Raw genomic sequence first — 15,629 nt, forward strand, 5'->3', positions numbered from 1 at the left:
CCTTTAAGTTGAAAATCTTCATTCTCATCTACTCCTATTATCCATATGTTTGGTCTTCTCATTGTGTCCTGGATTTCCTGGATGTTTTGACTTAGGATCTTTTTGCATTTTGCATTTTCTTTGATTGTTGTGCAAATGTTCTCTTGGAATCTTCTGCACCTGAGATTCTCTCTTCCATTTCTTGTATTCTGTTGCTGATGCTCAAATCTATGGTTCCAGATTCTTTCTTCGGGTTTCTATCTCCTGCGTTGCCTCACTTTAGGTTTTCTTTATTGTGTATACTTCCCTTTTTAGGTCTAGTATTGTTTTGTTCATTTCCATCACCTGTTTGGATGTGTTTCTCTGTTTTTCTTTAAGGACTTGTAACTCTTTAGCAGTGTTCTCCTGTAGTTCTTTAAGTGAGTTATTAAAGTCCTTCTTGATGTCCTCTGCCATCATCATGAGATATGCTTTTAAATCTGGGTCTAGCTTCTCGGATGTGTTGGGGTGCCCAGGACTAGGCGAGGTGGGAGTGCTGCGTTCTGATGATGGTGAGTGGTCTTGTTTTCTGTTAGTATGATTCTTATGTTTGTGTTTCACCATCTGGTAATCTCTGGAGTTAGTTGTTATAGTTATCTCTGGTTAGAGATTGTTCCTCTCATGATTCTGTTAGCCTCTATCAGCAGATCTGGGAGACTAGCTCTCTCCTCTGAGTTTCAGTGGTCAGAGCACTCTCTGCAGGCAAGTTCTTCTCTTTCAGGGAAGGTGCACAGATATCTGGTGTTTGGACCTGCCTCCTGGCAGAAGATGAAGGCCTGAAACAGGATCTGTCCCAGAAGCTGTTAGCTTCTGTAGTCCACACTCTCACCTGTGCAGACTAGTCTCGGAGGGATCTGGGAATCAAGATGGCTCCTCCAGGTGCTCCAGCAAAGCTCTCCTGGGCAGGGCGGACACCTCTCCTCTGGCAGGGAAGGTGCCTGGACGTCTGGAGCCTGAAATGGAGTCTGTTTCAGAAGCTGTCCTCTAGGGACCTTGGGGGTGTTTGCTGACTCCACACCCAGGTGACCCAGTGCTGGTGCTGACCTGAAGGGACTTGTGACCCTGGTCAGGCATGGTTTCCTACTTCTCTAGTGCTGTCTCAGGTCCTGTGTGATTGGATTGGAACAGAAGTTGTGTTCCACTCACCGGTGGTCCTAAGATTGTGTGGAGAGTCCTCTAGGGGACCTTGGGAGGGGGGGGGGTCTGCCGACTCCATGCCCAAGGTGACCCAGTGCTGGCACCGTCTGGAAGAGATTTCTCGACTTTGGTACCTTTAAAGAGGGAAACTGGGACCAGCAGCCTTGCTTTCATCCTCCTTGTTTCCTGAGCACTATAAGGTGATCAGCTTGGTTCCACCATGTGTATCCACCAAGATGTGCTCTGCAGCAGGCTTGTAGACTATGGAACAAGAATTCTGTAACCATGAGGCAAAATAAACCTTTCTTCATCCTGGGTGTTTGCCTGAGGCATTTTGTCACAGTGATGGAAAGGTCATAGAGGCCCTGTGTCTCTGAGTGAGTCTTCTGAGTGTCTGGGTGTTTGTTTTTCATGAGAAAGCGGGGTGGAGGGAGCTGAAGCAATGGTGCCCAGTGCTTGCCTCTGTCTGATCCACATGCTTCACAACAGGTTCTCTCCAGTGTCCTTACCATCACTTTATCTGGAAAATGTGACGAAGAAATTCTCCATCTCCTACTGACGTTTCCTGAGAGTGAAAAATCCTGGTTTGTCACAAGGGAACTCTGCAGCCTGCCTGGGTCTCAAGTCTTCTCTCTGCTTGTGATGATGGGCCAGAACCTGAACCTGAGGAACCTCATTTACAAAGTAAGGACTGTGCCCATTGAGGACACTGCAGGGCAGATGCTCCTGTGACTGTGCTAACTACACACTGGCACTGGTGTGCAGCTACCTGCATCTTCAGACTCCAAACCCAAGGCAGCTTGGTGCCTTGTATGAAAGAGTGTGAGGTATAGAACCTACATATAATTCCATCCTGGTTGGGTTTTTGTTGCTGTGGTCAGTGCCATGACCAGAAGCAACTTAGGGAGCACAGGGTTTATTGCACCGTACACTTTCATATCATAATCCATCATTGAAGGAAGTCAAGGCAAGAACTGAAACAGAAATCATCGAGGAGTATTGTTTATTGGCTTGCTCCCCATGGCTTGCTCAGTCTGCTTTACTTAGAGAAACCAGGACCACCAGCCCAGAGTAGCACTGCCTGCAGTGAACTGGGTCCTCCCACATCAGTCACTATTTTAGAAAATGCTCCCAAGTCTTGCCTCCATGCCAATCTGATAGAGCATTGTTTGTTAATGTTGGTTCCTCTTCCCAGATATGTCTGGGTTTGTGCCAAGTTGACAAAAACCAACCAGCACATTTTTTTTTACATCCTTTAACCTCTCTTTATCATGTGTAATACCTGTAAGCTAATAAACACTATATAAACAGTTGTTATACTGCATTCCATTTGAAATACTGACAAGAAAAAAATCTATACCTATATACTATGGATATATAAAAATATTTTTGGCCTCCAGGTTGTTTAGATATAGAGATAACGGTTCATAGCCTTCAGTACTAGCTGCAGCATCGACCAGCAATGAGGGACTCTGTTTTAGCCTCAGTCCCTTGGGGGTGGGTCACCTGATGACTGACTAGGGATGGGCTTCTCAATTAAATCTTGTCCAATAAAGGGAAGGCTAGAAGACCTTACAGTGTCTGCAGGTCCAGGGCCATTGAGACATTGAACACAGCCTGGCAGTGAGGAAGAGTCACAAGAAAGAAATGTTCTTAGTTCCTACAGTCAGATTTCTCTCCTTACTAAGACCCAGCATTCTGAGTGTCTAAGGAAGCAGGATTGAGCCTAGTTCATTCATCTGCTGCCAAGGCAGGTGTTATGCCTTCCATGTTATAGCTCTCATCTTCTCCATCCCCTGGATTTGAGATATTCATCCGCTGTGTTAGGTACATCCAGGTCTACCAGCACAGCTGTGGGAATGTGAAGAGGGGTGGGCAATACAGCAGCTCTGTGTTCCTTTGTATACCAGTTATTAACCTGTCCTACAGCACTCCTCCATAAAGTACAGAAGGTCTGAAAGAACATGAGGATAAAATCCTCAGAGAAGAAATACAGGTGGGAAATGGGCAGAGCTGTCTCAGGCCCCATCCCCAGCACTAATTCTCACCATTCTCAGCCACTCTTTCTAGAAGATCTTCCTCATCTCCACACATGAAACTTTATATAAACTCCCATGACCTGATATCCATGCCTTCCTCAGAGTTCTACCATTTCCTCATGAGGAGATGCAGCACATCAGCACATCAGGAAAGCCCAGATCTGCAATAGGACAAGCAGCTGCTGGTATTCCATGTTCAGGAGAATGGTCTTGGGCTAGAAAAGAGTAAATTTGCTCTTCCAGCTTTCATGGTCTCCTTCCCCTCTGCCAGGCCAGGAAACCTCCAACAAATGTTTATCTACCTGCCCCCATCTACATCCCCTATACCCTCATATCCATATACACACAGTCTCTAAGTAAAAATATTAATTTTTAGAGTAAGTGTACTTTCAAGTCTTGAGGAAGATAAAATTTTTGAAATTTCCTTCATATTTTATAGGTTCTCTGTCTTGGTAGAGTTGACTCCCAGCTGACATGCCAAGAAGTTTAGTCTTGAGCATCATAGCCCACTCTTCCAATTTTACTTTGTACCTTGGAGGACATATATCTTTTAGCCCACTTGAGTATCTGCTCCAACATGCCCACAAAGGCCTTTCCAGGTCCCTAAGGGCCAAATAAATATTTAGACAAGGGCTATCATCCCTACCAAGATTTCTTTGGAATATGAGATACTAGATCGGATCCTGTCTCTATTGACACAGCAATGGTGACTCTACCATTAATAACAATAGTTCTGTTTATCAGACACTTTCCTTATGCACAAGTGTGTGAGAGGTCACTCCTATGTGATGTCACTTGGAAATGGGGAGGTGTTCTGTGTGTACAGGCACATGTATCACTGCTCGGATTCAAGTTTGGTCCTAGTTTAGAGGAGCTTTCTGTCTCACTTGTTGGCAGCACCAGAGCCCTTTGATGAGATAAGCTCTGTTGGGTTAACATCACCTGTGCTGGAATCCTAGTCACTTCTTATCACAACTCAAAGTCCTCAAAGAATCACTTGTAGATGACAGTTGCAAGTAGAAAGGGGAGTGGGGCACTAACAAGAGCCATACCCTTCTCTCCTGTTCCTTCAGTCTCCACTTTCTTAGCATGCTCACCATTAGCAGAACACAGCAGGAAATATGAACTGTAGAACTGGCAGAGCCCCAGAGAACTAAATGGAAAAGTGATGACTATTGAACTCCTTGGCCCAGTCTGGAGATCTGAAAATCCAGGATGCAGATGACCTGCAGAGGGAGGGGAATCCCTCTGATGTTTCCCACCTGTGGGTAGGGGGCTGCGTGTTATCTCAGTCAGCCAAAAAGTACTCAGAGTATACCAATATTAAAGATGTTGTACCTGCATTTTGCACATAAATGATCAAAGTAGAAAAGAATCCCAATTCCTGCAATTTACGTCCTGTAACTGGGGATATACAAACAAGGAGCAAGATGTGTTGTGTGTCAGACAAAGGGGTTTCCAAGGACACTTTTACTGGTCTAGTTTGCACCCCTGAACTTTTCTCACGGTAGACTCCAGGAAGCCTTTCATTTCCTCTGGTCTCCATTTGCTCCTGGGGTTCGAGGAGCACTGTGCTGGGGCTTGCGTGCATGCAAGTCACATAAAACACTTTTATTTTGTGTCTCTTCTCAAAATCTACCTTAGTCATCTAAAAAATATGAAGAAATATTTGGAAAGTGATTAGAATTCTAACAATTTGTTGCTGGTTTACAATTTTACAATACTGCTATAATTTAATGCGCTCTACAAAACACAGTTACATCTACCCCCAACACAGAATTTTTATAGAGTATAACAAATATGCCTTTGAGGTTCAAGAAAGAATAAAATCAAGAGATCAGATTTTCACTGCTTAGAGATGCTTGTAAGAATAGAAATCGTATTGATTACTCTTTTTTTTTCTCTTTTTTCCTGTCCTGTAAGACTCTGATACCCTCTGAAGCAAATGGCTTGCTGAAGTCTCTGTTGGATGTCATTGCTAGCCTCAGCTCCATTCTTGCCAGAGCCCAGCATGCCCTTGAATACCTCCCTGAGTTTCTTCACACATTTAAAATCACTGCCTTGCTGGACATGCCAGACTTCCAACAGGTGTGTTTGATCACTGCACAATGGGGGAAATGTTTTAGCCTTTTCTCTTTTCTGTTTGTTCTCTTTTCCTTTTGTTTATCTTCCAATATCAATAACTTTATAAGACCACAGCATATATGGACAAGAACACTCGTTAATGGCTCTGGAGCTAACAGCATGACAGTAGGGCCTGACTTTGTCCTAAAAACTTCATGAAAGTGCTGTTGACCTATGTCCCACCAATGAAGAAGCTGAGATGGCTCACACTTTGTCTATGAAGTAAAAATCTTCTAAGTCAATTATTAGCACAGATGAGATTTCAAGGGCTTGTTTAACTTAATTCCGAGAGCAAATTGCTTTCAAGAACCTTAGAACATTTATTTACATATAAATAATTGGCTTACAAATTACAGATCATTTTCCTCTAATGCAAACACAAACTTGAATTAGGTTAGGTTTTTGGTATTAGTTTTGCTTGAAGTCCTTCTACCTGGGATGGAAACAACCAGAAATGGGTAAGGTGAATTGGAGGTGCACGAGGGCCCAGATAATGATATACCCAGAATCCTGCCAAACAGTATTTCCATGTACTCAGCAGTTGATGGGTAATTTGGGTAGCTGTCAAGAATCAGTATTAGCTTAGCAGTGTGAACATATGCTAAGACTATTAAGTTATTTGAGGTGGTCATGTTATTTGATGGATTATTACTGGACAAAGAGGAGGTGTATGAATGTGAGAGCTTATGACGGTCTCTCTGTGTGTGTGTGTGTGTCTGTGTGCGTGTGTGTGTGTGTGAGAGAGAGAGAGAGAGAGAGGGAGAGAGAGAGAGAGAAAGAAAGAGAGAGAGAATGAATCTGGGTGTATGTGTAGCAATTGTGTATGTGTATATATGTAAAATTTTGTGAGTGTATGTGAATCTGAGTGTGAATGTATACATGAATGTGAGTATGCATGGATGTATGTAAACATGTTTGCGTGAATTTGAGTGTTTGAGTGTATGTGAATATGTGTGTATGTGAATGTGTGAGTATACAAATCTGAGTGTGAATGTGTTTGAATGTGTGACTATGCATGAGTGTGTGAATGTATGTGTGAACATGAGTGTCTGAATGTGTGTGAATGAGTATGAAATGTGTAATTTTCCTCTTCTACATAATTTTCTAGAAAAAAATCATCATAGTGATTTCAGCGATTTCTCAAGAACAGGTTCAAGCAGAATCTATTCTTTTCCTTGTATATTTACACTTCCAGAGGTCTGAGAAAACAGTTTGATGTCACATATAACTGGAAGTTGCTTTTTGGTTTTTGTTTTGTTTTGTTTTGTTTTGTTTTGAGACAGCCTTCCTCTGTGTAACTTTGCTGTCCTGGAACTCATTCTGTAGACCAGGCTGACCTCAGACTCAGAGATCCTCCTGTCTTTGCCTCCTGAGTGCTGGCATTAAAGGTGTGCGCCATGACTGCCTATCTGGAAAGTTGCTTTTCTTATGCTCAGGTTTCATCAAATGGCCAAGCCAGAAGTTCAGCTTTCGCCTCTTTCCAGTCTGTAATGAAGCTTCTCTGTAAGGACCAGGAGTCTTTCCTCAGCAATTCTAACATGTTCATTAATTTACCCAGAGTTAATGAACTCTTGGAAGATAACAAAGAGAAGTTCAACATTCCGCATGACTCAAGTAAGACAAATGTCACCTGCATTATGTAGGTTAGTTTGTATGGTAATAACTGGGCCTGCATGGTAAAATATTCTTCCTGGGTTGACCTCTGGTGGCACATGATGGCATTGAATTTTAAGTACTCACTGATAGGTCCCAGGGCCCTTGATCACAGGCTAATGTTCCTAGCTATATCTTCAAAAACTGAGTATAAATGATTTGAAACACTTAGGTGTCCTAGGGTAAACAATGTTGATAACAGTGTTAGGGATAATTTTGGCATTAGGCCAGTGTATTCCATAGCTGCTAAATACTTTGTATAGCTGTCAAACATTGGGGTCATTTGGAAGTGAAGACATATATTAGAGTTATTTAATTTTAATAAATTTTTTCTTCTTTCTCTAATGCTAATTTCTTTTTGTTTTTCATTTGGTAATCTTAACTATTTGTCCTTCATCCATATACCCTCTCATTCCATCCATTCATCTGTCCACCCATGCATCTATCTGTGCATCTATCCTTGTATCATCCATTCATCCATTCATGCATCTGTGCATCTATCCATCAATCCATCTATCTATCCATCCATCCATCATTTCTTCCATTCATTTGTCCAGTCAGTTGGTTAACACTGAGGACCAATCTTTGTTGATCATTTCTGCATTTTTTCTAAATGTTTGTCACAGAAACCATTAGAGAGCAACGCAAGCCTCCCTTTTCAGAAGACACTTCAGAAGCTCAGAGAACATTAAACTGCTTAACTGAAGTTTTCCACCTCAGAAATCACTGATGACTCTTGGATTCAAGTTTCTTGCTTTATGTATACCACGATTATTCCTAACATAAGATCTGTCCCCCATCTCAATTAAGCTATAACTTAAAGAGCAAGTTATTAAACTAGAATAACCTCTACCATCAATAATTCAAGGATTAATTTATAGTTATTTACATTAGTTAGATTATAATATATAGTTATTATATTATATAGTATAAAATATAGTTAGATTATATTTTAGGGGATAGCTTACTCAATGTTTTTGGATTTTTGATAAAAGTATTTTTATGTTCAAGATATTTAGAAATATAAAATTAACACAGTGATCAAAACAGTTCTCTTCCAAACACATACCCATGTGAATCACCGCATAAGGTCAACACAGCAGTGCTTTTCAAGGCTCTTTCAAGGCTTACCACATTTTTGGGTAAAAGAGCTGGTTATAGTGATGTAGTTTTATTTATAAATGTAATAATTACCAATCATTAGAGTGATGAGTTGCCTATGGCTTTAGACAACATAAGTAGAGTTGTTATCAAAATCAACTAACTTTACAATAGGAACCACCATAAGGAATTGTTTGAGTCAACATAGTATGATTTAATGTACTAAAAGTAGTGACTGTGATACTTTTATATGGATTATCAGAGAGAATCTAGGAGCAACTTGACAAGGTAACTACATTAAAAAGGTCCTCTATTCTCAACATTATAATTATTGACGTAAGAAATCTCTGCATTAAAACACATTAAAAATAACCGCCCATCTCTTTTTTTTTAAGTGTCTGAGCCATCACTATTAGAGACAACAGCCTGGATGGTGGGATCTTGATGTCTCTTAGGGGACAAGGACTGCTAAGTCAGGAACATAAACTGGAAGTACAGTTCAGAGATATGTCCTGAATGAGTCATTTCACTGAAAATTAAGGCATAGTGGAAGTGTATGCCAGTTTCTACATTAACTAGACATGCTTTATCAACCTAATAGTTTCCCTCCTTTTTTTATGTGGCAGCACCATTCTGTTTGAAGCTTTATCAGGAAATTCTACAGTCTCCAAATGGTGCACTAGTATGGTCTTTTCTAAAACCTGTATTACATGGAAAAATATTGTATACACCAAACTCTCCAGAGATTAATGAGGTCATTCAAAAGGTAAGTTAAAACAAGTAACATTTTTGTAGGGGATTCAACACACTGTGTCAGGAAGAAATTGCTACATAAGTAATGTAATTACTATATTCACTGTGTTACATAACATTTTTTTATGTTGATTCCAGTTTGTTTTGTCCTGACATTACCCTGTCATTCTTGACGTTATGTGTGGATTTGCTGAGCAATTTGGTTAGAGGAAACTTTGGAGGCAGGGACTTTAATATCAAAAATTAAGGACAATTACAAATAGGACAGTTTCAGGTAAGGTAAGTTTCAGTTTCAGGAAAACACTGGGATGCATTTAATACATTTCAGTTGATACATCTGATACTGAAGAGAGAATTCAGTGATGCACCTGCAAACTGATCTCCTAAATCATGAGTCCCCACATTGGGTAGTTTTTGATCACTCACTTTTTAGTATATTGTATAGCTTCTCCAGTCTCATTATTGGAGAACCCCTATTAATATTTGCATTAAAAATTGTGTTCTCCTGGAGACTTTCTTACCTTGTCTCTGTGCAAACAATCATGCTATATTTTCTTGGGAGACTTTTCTTGTTTCTGGGGAGGTTGTGAGCCTGCAGGTACCTTAAATGGTCACTTTTCCAACGACACAGGAACAATTTGATCTTATTTTCCAATACAGAAGATCTATCCATGAATGGAAAACTCTAAGCTTTAAGTACTAGTAGTAACTTAAATGTACTGTGTGGTCATAGGAATGGTGACTTATTTTTTGCACTATGCACTTTCAAGAGAACTAGACTTATTCTCCTTGCGACTGTCATGAGATGTCACAGCAAGTCTCCTGGGCACTTGCCACCTGTCACTTAGCCTGTGGCTGCACAGCCTTCAGCATGCCCTCTATAGTGTTTATAAACTTAGTATTTTTTTTTGTTGTTGTTGTTGTTTTGTTTTAACTTTAAAATGTCCTCTAGGAGGGATGTTTGCCAAAGTCTAAGTTCCTCTGATGGAATGCTAGCTATCAGGAGACTAAGGCCTCTAATAGCTATTCCATCTGAAGCTTTGCTTAAGACTGTCATTCTGCCATCACACCTGGAAGAGATGCTCACACCAGCACTCTGGCCAAAGCCAAAGCTAGGCGATGTCCTATGTGTATAAAACTTACTAGCCAGGCAGTGGTGACACACGCCTTTAATCCCAGCACTTGGGAGGCAGAGGCAGGTGGATTTCTGAGTTCAAGGCCAGCCTGGTCTACAGAGTGAGTTCCAGGACAACCAGAGGTACACAGAGAAACCCTGTCTCGAAAAACAAAAACAAAAAACAAACAAACAAAATCCCCAAAAACCTACTAAGGTCTCCCATTGTTCAGGAATTTCATGGAAAATGTCTATATCTTAGTTTAATTTTTAAAAAAGGCTATGGATTTTATACTAATATATTAATATCATTATTAATATATATCTATATCACATTACATGCTGTGTTGTATTTTTTACTGATGGGATCTCTTCAGAAGTGTGAAAGAAAAGGATCTGAGGAAACAAAAAATAGTATAATGTGAAATGCAGTCAGTGATGTAGTGGTCCAGACCCAGGGACACACATTACATCAGTGTTCTTAGAATAAGGGTTTCAGAAGAACCAGACACGATCTCACTGGTTCTTGCTTGACCCCTGAGTGAGGTGTAGAGGTAGTCTAAGAGTAAATGTCTACTCTGCTTGTTTACATGTCTGGAGACTGTGCCCTGTCTTGTTCTACCTAGTTAATGTCACCAGAGATCATGTACTGTCTTACATGTGCACTCATAAAGCTGACTTAATGCCATTGTCCCTCGGATAAATTATTCTTGCAGTCACCTATGGTCATTTAGTTTTATGGAAATTGGTTCTGGTCTTTAAACACAGGGTCACATGTCCCACACAGCAGAGAGATACTTGCTGCAATGCTATCTATGCTATTGGAGTGATTGGAGCTGTAAATGGAAGCCATTCTCCCCATTGCAGTATTTCAGGCAGTGATGGATCACACAATTGTTGGTGGTCTTATAAAGTTATAATGGAGCTGAGAAATTCCTACTGCCCTTTGGCAACATAGCTGTCATCAAGTCATTGCACAATGCATTACTCATGTATTTGTGATGATGCTGGCGCTTTGGATAAAATAGAGAACAGAGAATTGTGTGCTCTGTACTAAATTTAATACTGACAATTATGCTACTGTTTTATGAATTTGGTATACTCTATGTTTATTATTATTTCAGAGTGTCCTGTACTTGTGAAAATGCTTGACTGTAAAACATTAGCCCATGTTCTAGCTTTAACAGCCCCATATATCTTGTGCTAGCCATGTCGCTTGATTAACCTGTATCATTTACATTAATATCAATGCACTCTAAGCTGTGTGCACAACATGAACTGGGCTGATGATGACAATTTTCAGAGTGGTTCTTGGCCAATGATGGACAGCTATGGGTGCTGCTTAGTCTTAGCTTCTTGGTTATTTCTTACTAGGTAGAAACATAGGAAACTACCAATTTTACAGGAAAATATTAATGAAAATCAGTGATTTTTCTATGATTTAATTTGTGAAACTCAGGTTGGCAAGAATTGCAATCTCTTGGTCAGGAAGGTGGGGTTTAAGTACTCTTTTGCCAAATTATGTGTGGCCTCAGGCTTACTGCTTCTCTTAAAAGCACTCTTTTCCTCTACCAGAAAAATGAGACCTGGATGCCCACTAGATAGATCACTCAGATTCTCTTTCCAAGCCAGGACAGTGCACAGTCCCAGCGTCTCTTGTCTTCTACAGAGCCAGCAGGACACAATGGGAGCAAGTGAGACCTGTGCTGACTTAGCGGAATGTACTGAGATATGAAGGTTTCTGTTTCAAGGCCAGCTGGATGACAAGGAGGAGGTGGTGCTGTTCAGACTGCTTTCTTAATTAAAATGTTTCCCTAGTATTGAGCCAAGCGTTCTCTTCTCTTTGGTCACAAGAGACCTCCTGGGCCGGAGAACCAAGAATGTCTTTTTTATTCTGACAGTCATTTACTGAGAGGTCATGGAAGCAAATATTAGACCTGCCTATTTCTGTGGGCCTACTGACCTGTGACTGAGCAGATTTCTGCAGACCAAGGACAGCGTGCAGTGAGGAACAAGGGGACTGGTGGTTGATGGCCCATTTCCAGATATCCCTGCAGTCCAGGAACTTTCTATATTGGGATCTGTGCTGGTAGCAGGACCCAGAGACTAAAAGGCATTCCTGATAACTGGACCCACCTGGTAACTGTGGTCACTTTGGGACTATAATGTACAGTCCTTCCTCATAAAAGACATCAAAGGATTAGTGTCCCTGCATCCACCTCCCATCATCTGATCCCTGTGCTTTTTACCTCTGTCACCTTCTAAAATTGAAGTGGGTTTAAAAACTTCACCTTCTTGACATGCTTAAGTGGTCTTAACATAGTGAATTTTGTTATCTTTTCTTCTCAGTTATTACCATTTTTCTGAGCACAGTGTCAATTTTGTTATATTCCAAGGTAAAGAGACTAAGAAGATAAAGAAAGCGGGGCAAGTTTAATATGGATGATTATAACTATAAAAAGCACAAGAGTAAGAGGGTTGGTCAGTAATAGAAAGAGAACACTGGAGACTGCAGTAATGGCAGAGAATGGCAGAGAATAGAACACACCCTTGTGGAAGTAGTCTTTTGTTTCTGACTTGAGTTCCAAACTGCATTGAAGAGAGCACTGCAGCAAAGGGCAGAAAGGTGCGTGAGCATCTATACTCTGGAGTATCAGAAGAAGTATGCAAGCTTAACGTTGTACTAAAAGAGAAAGATCACAGGGTCCATTCTCATCACTGAGAACAGGGGTGACAGGAAAGTTGCAAGATGCTAACTTGACTGGAGCAGTCAGTCATAAATTGTTTCTTTAGAGACACGAGACTTTTAAGGCATAGAATTTCTATACTGCTCAGTAGTTCCCAAGAAGAAATTCTAATCAAGTACAAGTTTGAAACAAGGTGGAGGAAGAACTATCCCCTTTAACCCTTACACCATGAGCCCACACAGGCTGGGCACCTTGTCAATGCTGCAGATCTACTATAGAGATTAGCAGTTGACATTTTCAGTTTCCAGATGAAGAAGTTGAGTTTTAGGGCTGAGTAACTTTTGCACTCAATCCCAGGTCTTTTTGATAGCCCACTCAGTGTTTTATCTAATACTTTTCTGCTACATTTCATTGCTTGCTTTTCACGAATTCACATGTGTATACAGTTCAGTTACTGCTCTCAGTTTAACTGATCATGGTGTGGAGACACAGTCAGAGAAAGAGAGCAGATTACAGATGATGGTCTCCCATGCACCGGCCAGCTTCAAGCTTTGGAGCTGGGATGTTAGATTATGATGGGGAGAAATTTACTGTCAGTGCCATCTTTCTACTGATTATCTGATTGTATCTGAATGGGAGAGGATGCCAAATGGACCATGTTACTGTTCTCATATTTCTGGAATTCTAACATGATAATTTTATTGTCTCAGTTGTAAAACTACTGTTCATCGAACACTTCTTTTAAAAGGTTTAAGCATAAGAATGGACACTCCCAAATACTCTTTTGCCTATTTCTCATAAAACCCAAGCACAATTAGGACCATTTTAGTAATGCAAAATAATTAAGGCTAGGGAAATCTACATTTCAAGTGTATTGGCTATTTAATGAAAATCTGTGGTTCAAAATGAAGTTTGGGACCTATACTGCTGGAGTTCATTTTATTGATAATATATTTGATGCCAGCCATTAAACAGTAAGGATTCTGTATATGCAGTCTGCACTTTACCATTTGGAGTACTGGTTGGCTATTGAAGCACATGGACTACCTTTTATATAGGCCTTTGTATAACATTAGGTGTGGCCTTTCACCTACCATTACAACTCTGTCTTTAGAAGCTCATCACTTGGAGGCAAAGAACAAAATATACAGGTTAAAGGTGAACACAAGTCACTGCTGTCTTTCCATTTAGTGGTTATATTTAGTAGTTATATACTACAAGTAAGCATAGAATTGATGAGTAGTTATGAAGCAGTTTGCTTGGATATTTATTGAAGTTGGAATATGTTAGAGAGTAGACATTGTCCAAGACGGGGCTAGAGCCAGCAGAGGTTGTGTAGACTTTTAAGATGAGCAGAGCAGTGGTTGAAGGGAACTCACAAGTCCCCCCAGGCAGGTTGACATTGTCTCCAGGGAGCCCTGTTGAGGGAACGGGATTCATAGAAATCTGCTTTCTGATCAGGGGCATCTTACCAGTGATTTGAGAGCAAGTTTTTAATGGCTCAGCCTGAAGCAAGGTTTCAGGTGGCTGAAAATGTCCTCTATGGAATCATTTGTTGAAACTCAGCAGTGTTGCACAGGGTAAGAGTAATTCTACTTTATGAAAAAAAAACGTTTGGACGCAAACCTCTGTTAAACACCAGGTTTCTAAGGAAGCCTGAAAGCCAAAGGTGTGCTTGTTATGTGAGACTAGATACCATACAAGTCCATAGAGGTAACTGCACAATGCTCCTTTGTAGATCTGAGATGTTGTGGGCTTGCATCATTATACCTTTAGACCATTTCTACTGTTTCTGGCCATGTAATGGGAGTTATCCTGTCATTCAGTCTTTACTAAAGGAGAGCATATCAAGCCATGCCCTCTGCCTGGAAAGGTCAAAGTCCAGGCCCATTTTCTTTGTGGGATGCCTGACTCTCTTCCTTTCAGGGATCTCATGAGCCTCATGGCCTGTGAGGAGATGATTTACATGAAGTCTGAAACTTAGTTTGGTGCCACTTGTGCAGACCAGAAGTTATGGGTCAAAATGTCCAAAGTTTGATCTTGTGATTTATTCTTTTTACATATTTAAGCAAAGTAAAACTTAGGAAAAGGTTTTCATGTGACAATTATCACAACAAAGCTTTAGGCATAACTACATAGAAACTCCCTAGCAAAGTAGCAAAGCACCTGGGACCTCTACCTTAACAATAAGTTCTACTGATTTGACTGCTAAATAGAGCTCAGGACATGGGCCTAAGGAGGAAAGATTTATAATAGCACAAGAATAGATGCTGTTAGTGGAGGATGCAAAGTACCAGGACCCGTTTCATAAGAATGGGTTCTATTGACTGAGAGATTAAGCTCAGGATATTGGGGCATTGGGACATTGGGGAAGACTGGCTCCACAGAATAGCAAAAAAGAACCATGTTGTCAGACTCCAGCCTTCCAGGTGACCAGGTGTTATCCATTTCCTTCCGTTAAAGAAAATAGGCCTGTGTATTTGACAAGCTTGGTTCTTCCAATGCTTTCTTCAAGCTGAGCATCCTATATCTTCCTACCATCTACCCTTCCAAATCTAACCATCCATCCATTTATGTGTTCACCTATTTACCTGTTCCTTCATCCATCTAGCCATGCATCTATCTGTCTATGGCTCTTTCTAATATGAAGTGGGCTGAGTGGAAACGGGGATGTTCCTTTTTGGCAGTGAACCAACTTTCTCTCTCTCTCTCTCTCTTTCTTTTTCTCTCTCTTTCTCTCCCTTTCTTTCTTTGTCTTTTCTTTCTTCTCAAATTAACTCTTTTCTGTTTACTCTTCCCCCATACTTTTTCATTTCCTTCCTTTCATACTTCCTTCTTAAATTCAGTTCAGCTCTGTTCTCTCTCCCTCTCCCTTCCTACTCCCCCCTCTCCTTCCTGCCCTTCTCTCATCTCTCTCTTTTTCCTGTTGTGGTCTATCTTTGTTGATTAGGCAGTTTCTTTTTTTTTTTTTTTTTTTTTGGTTTTTCGAGACAGGGTTTCTCT

General features: G+C 40.7%; 1 protein-coding gene across 1 annotated transcript in view; it reads left to right on the forward strand.

Moving 5' to 3' along the window:
• Window positions 1–15,629, forward strand: part of Abca13 (ATP binding cassette subfamily A member 13) — a 471,059-nt gene that overhangs the window by 116,778 nt on the left and 338,652 nt on the right. The window contains exons 24-27 of the mRNA XM_021177120.1: window positions 1,645–1,839; window positions 5,118–5,282; window positions 6,755–6,932; window positions 8,699–8,838. Coding sequence (XP_021032779.1) covers window positions 1,645–1,839; window positions 5,118–5,282; window positions 6,755–6,932; window positions 8,699–8,838 — 678 coding nt within the window. The remainder of the gene's footprint in view (window positions 1–1,644; window positions 1,840–5,117; window positions 5,283–6,754; window positions 6,933–8,698; window positions 8,839–15,629) is intronic.

This window comes from Mus caroli, chromosome 11, assembly GCF_900094665.2.
Source record: "Mus caroli chromosome 11, CAROLI_EIJ_v1.1, whole genome shotgun sequence".
Classification (NCBI taxonomy): Eukaryota; Metazoa; Chordata; class Mammalia; order Rodentia; family Muridae; genus Mus; species Mus caroli.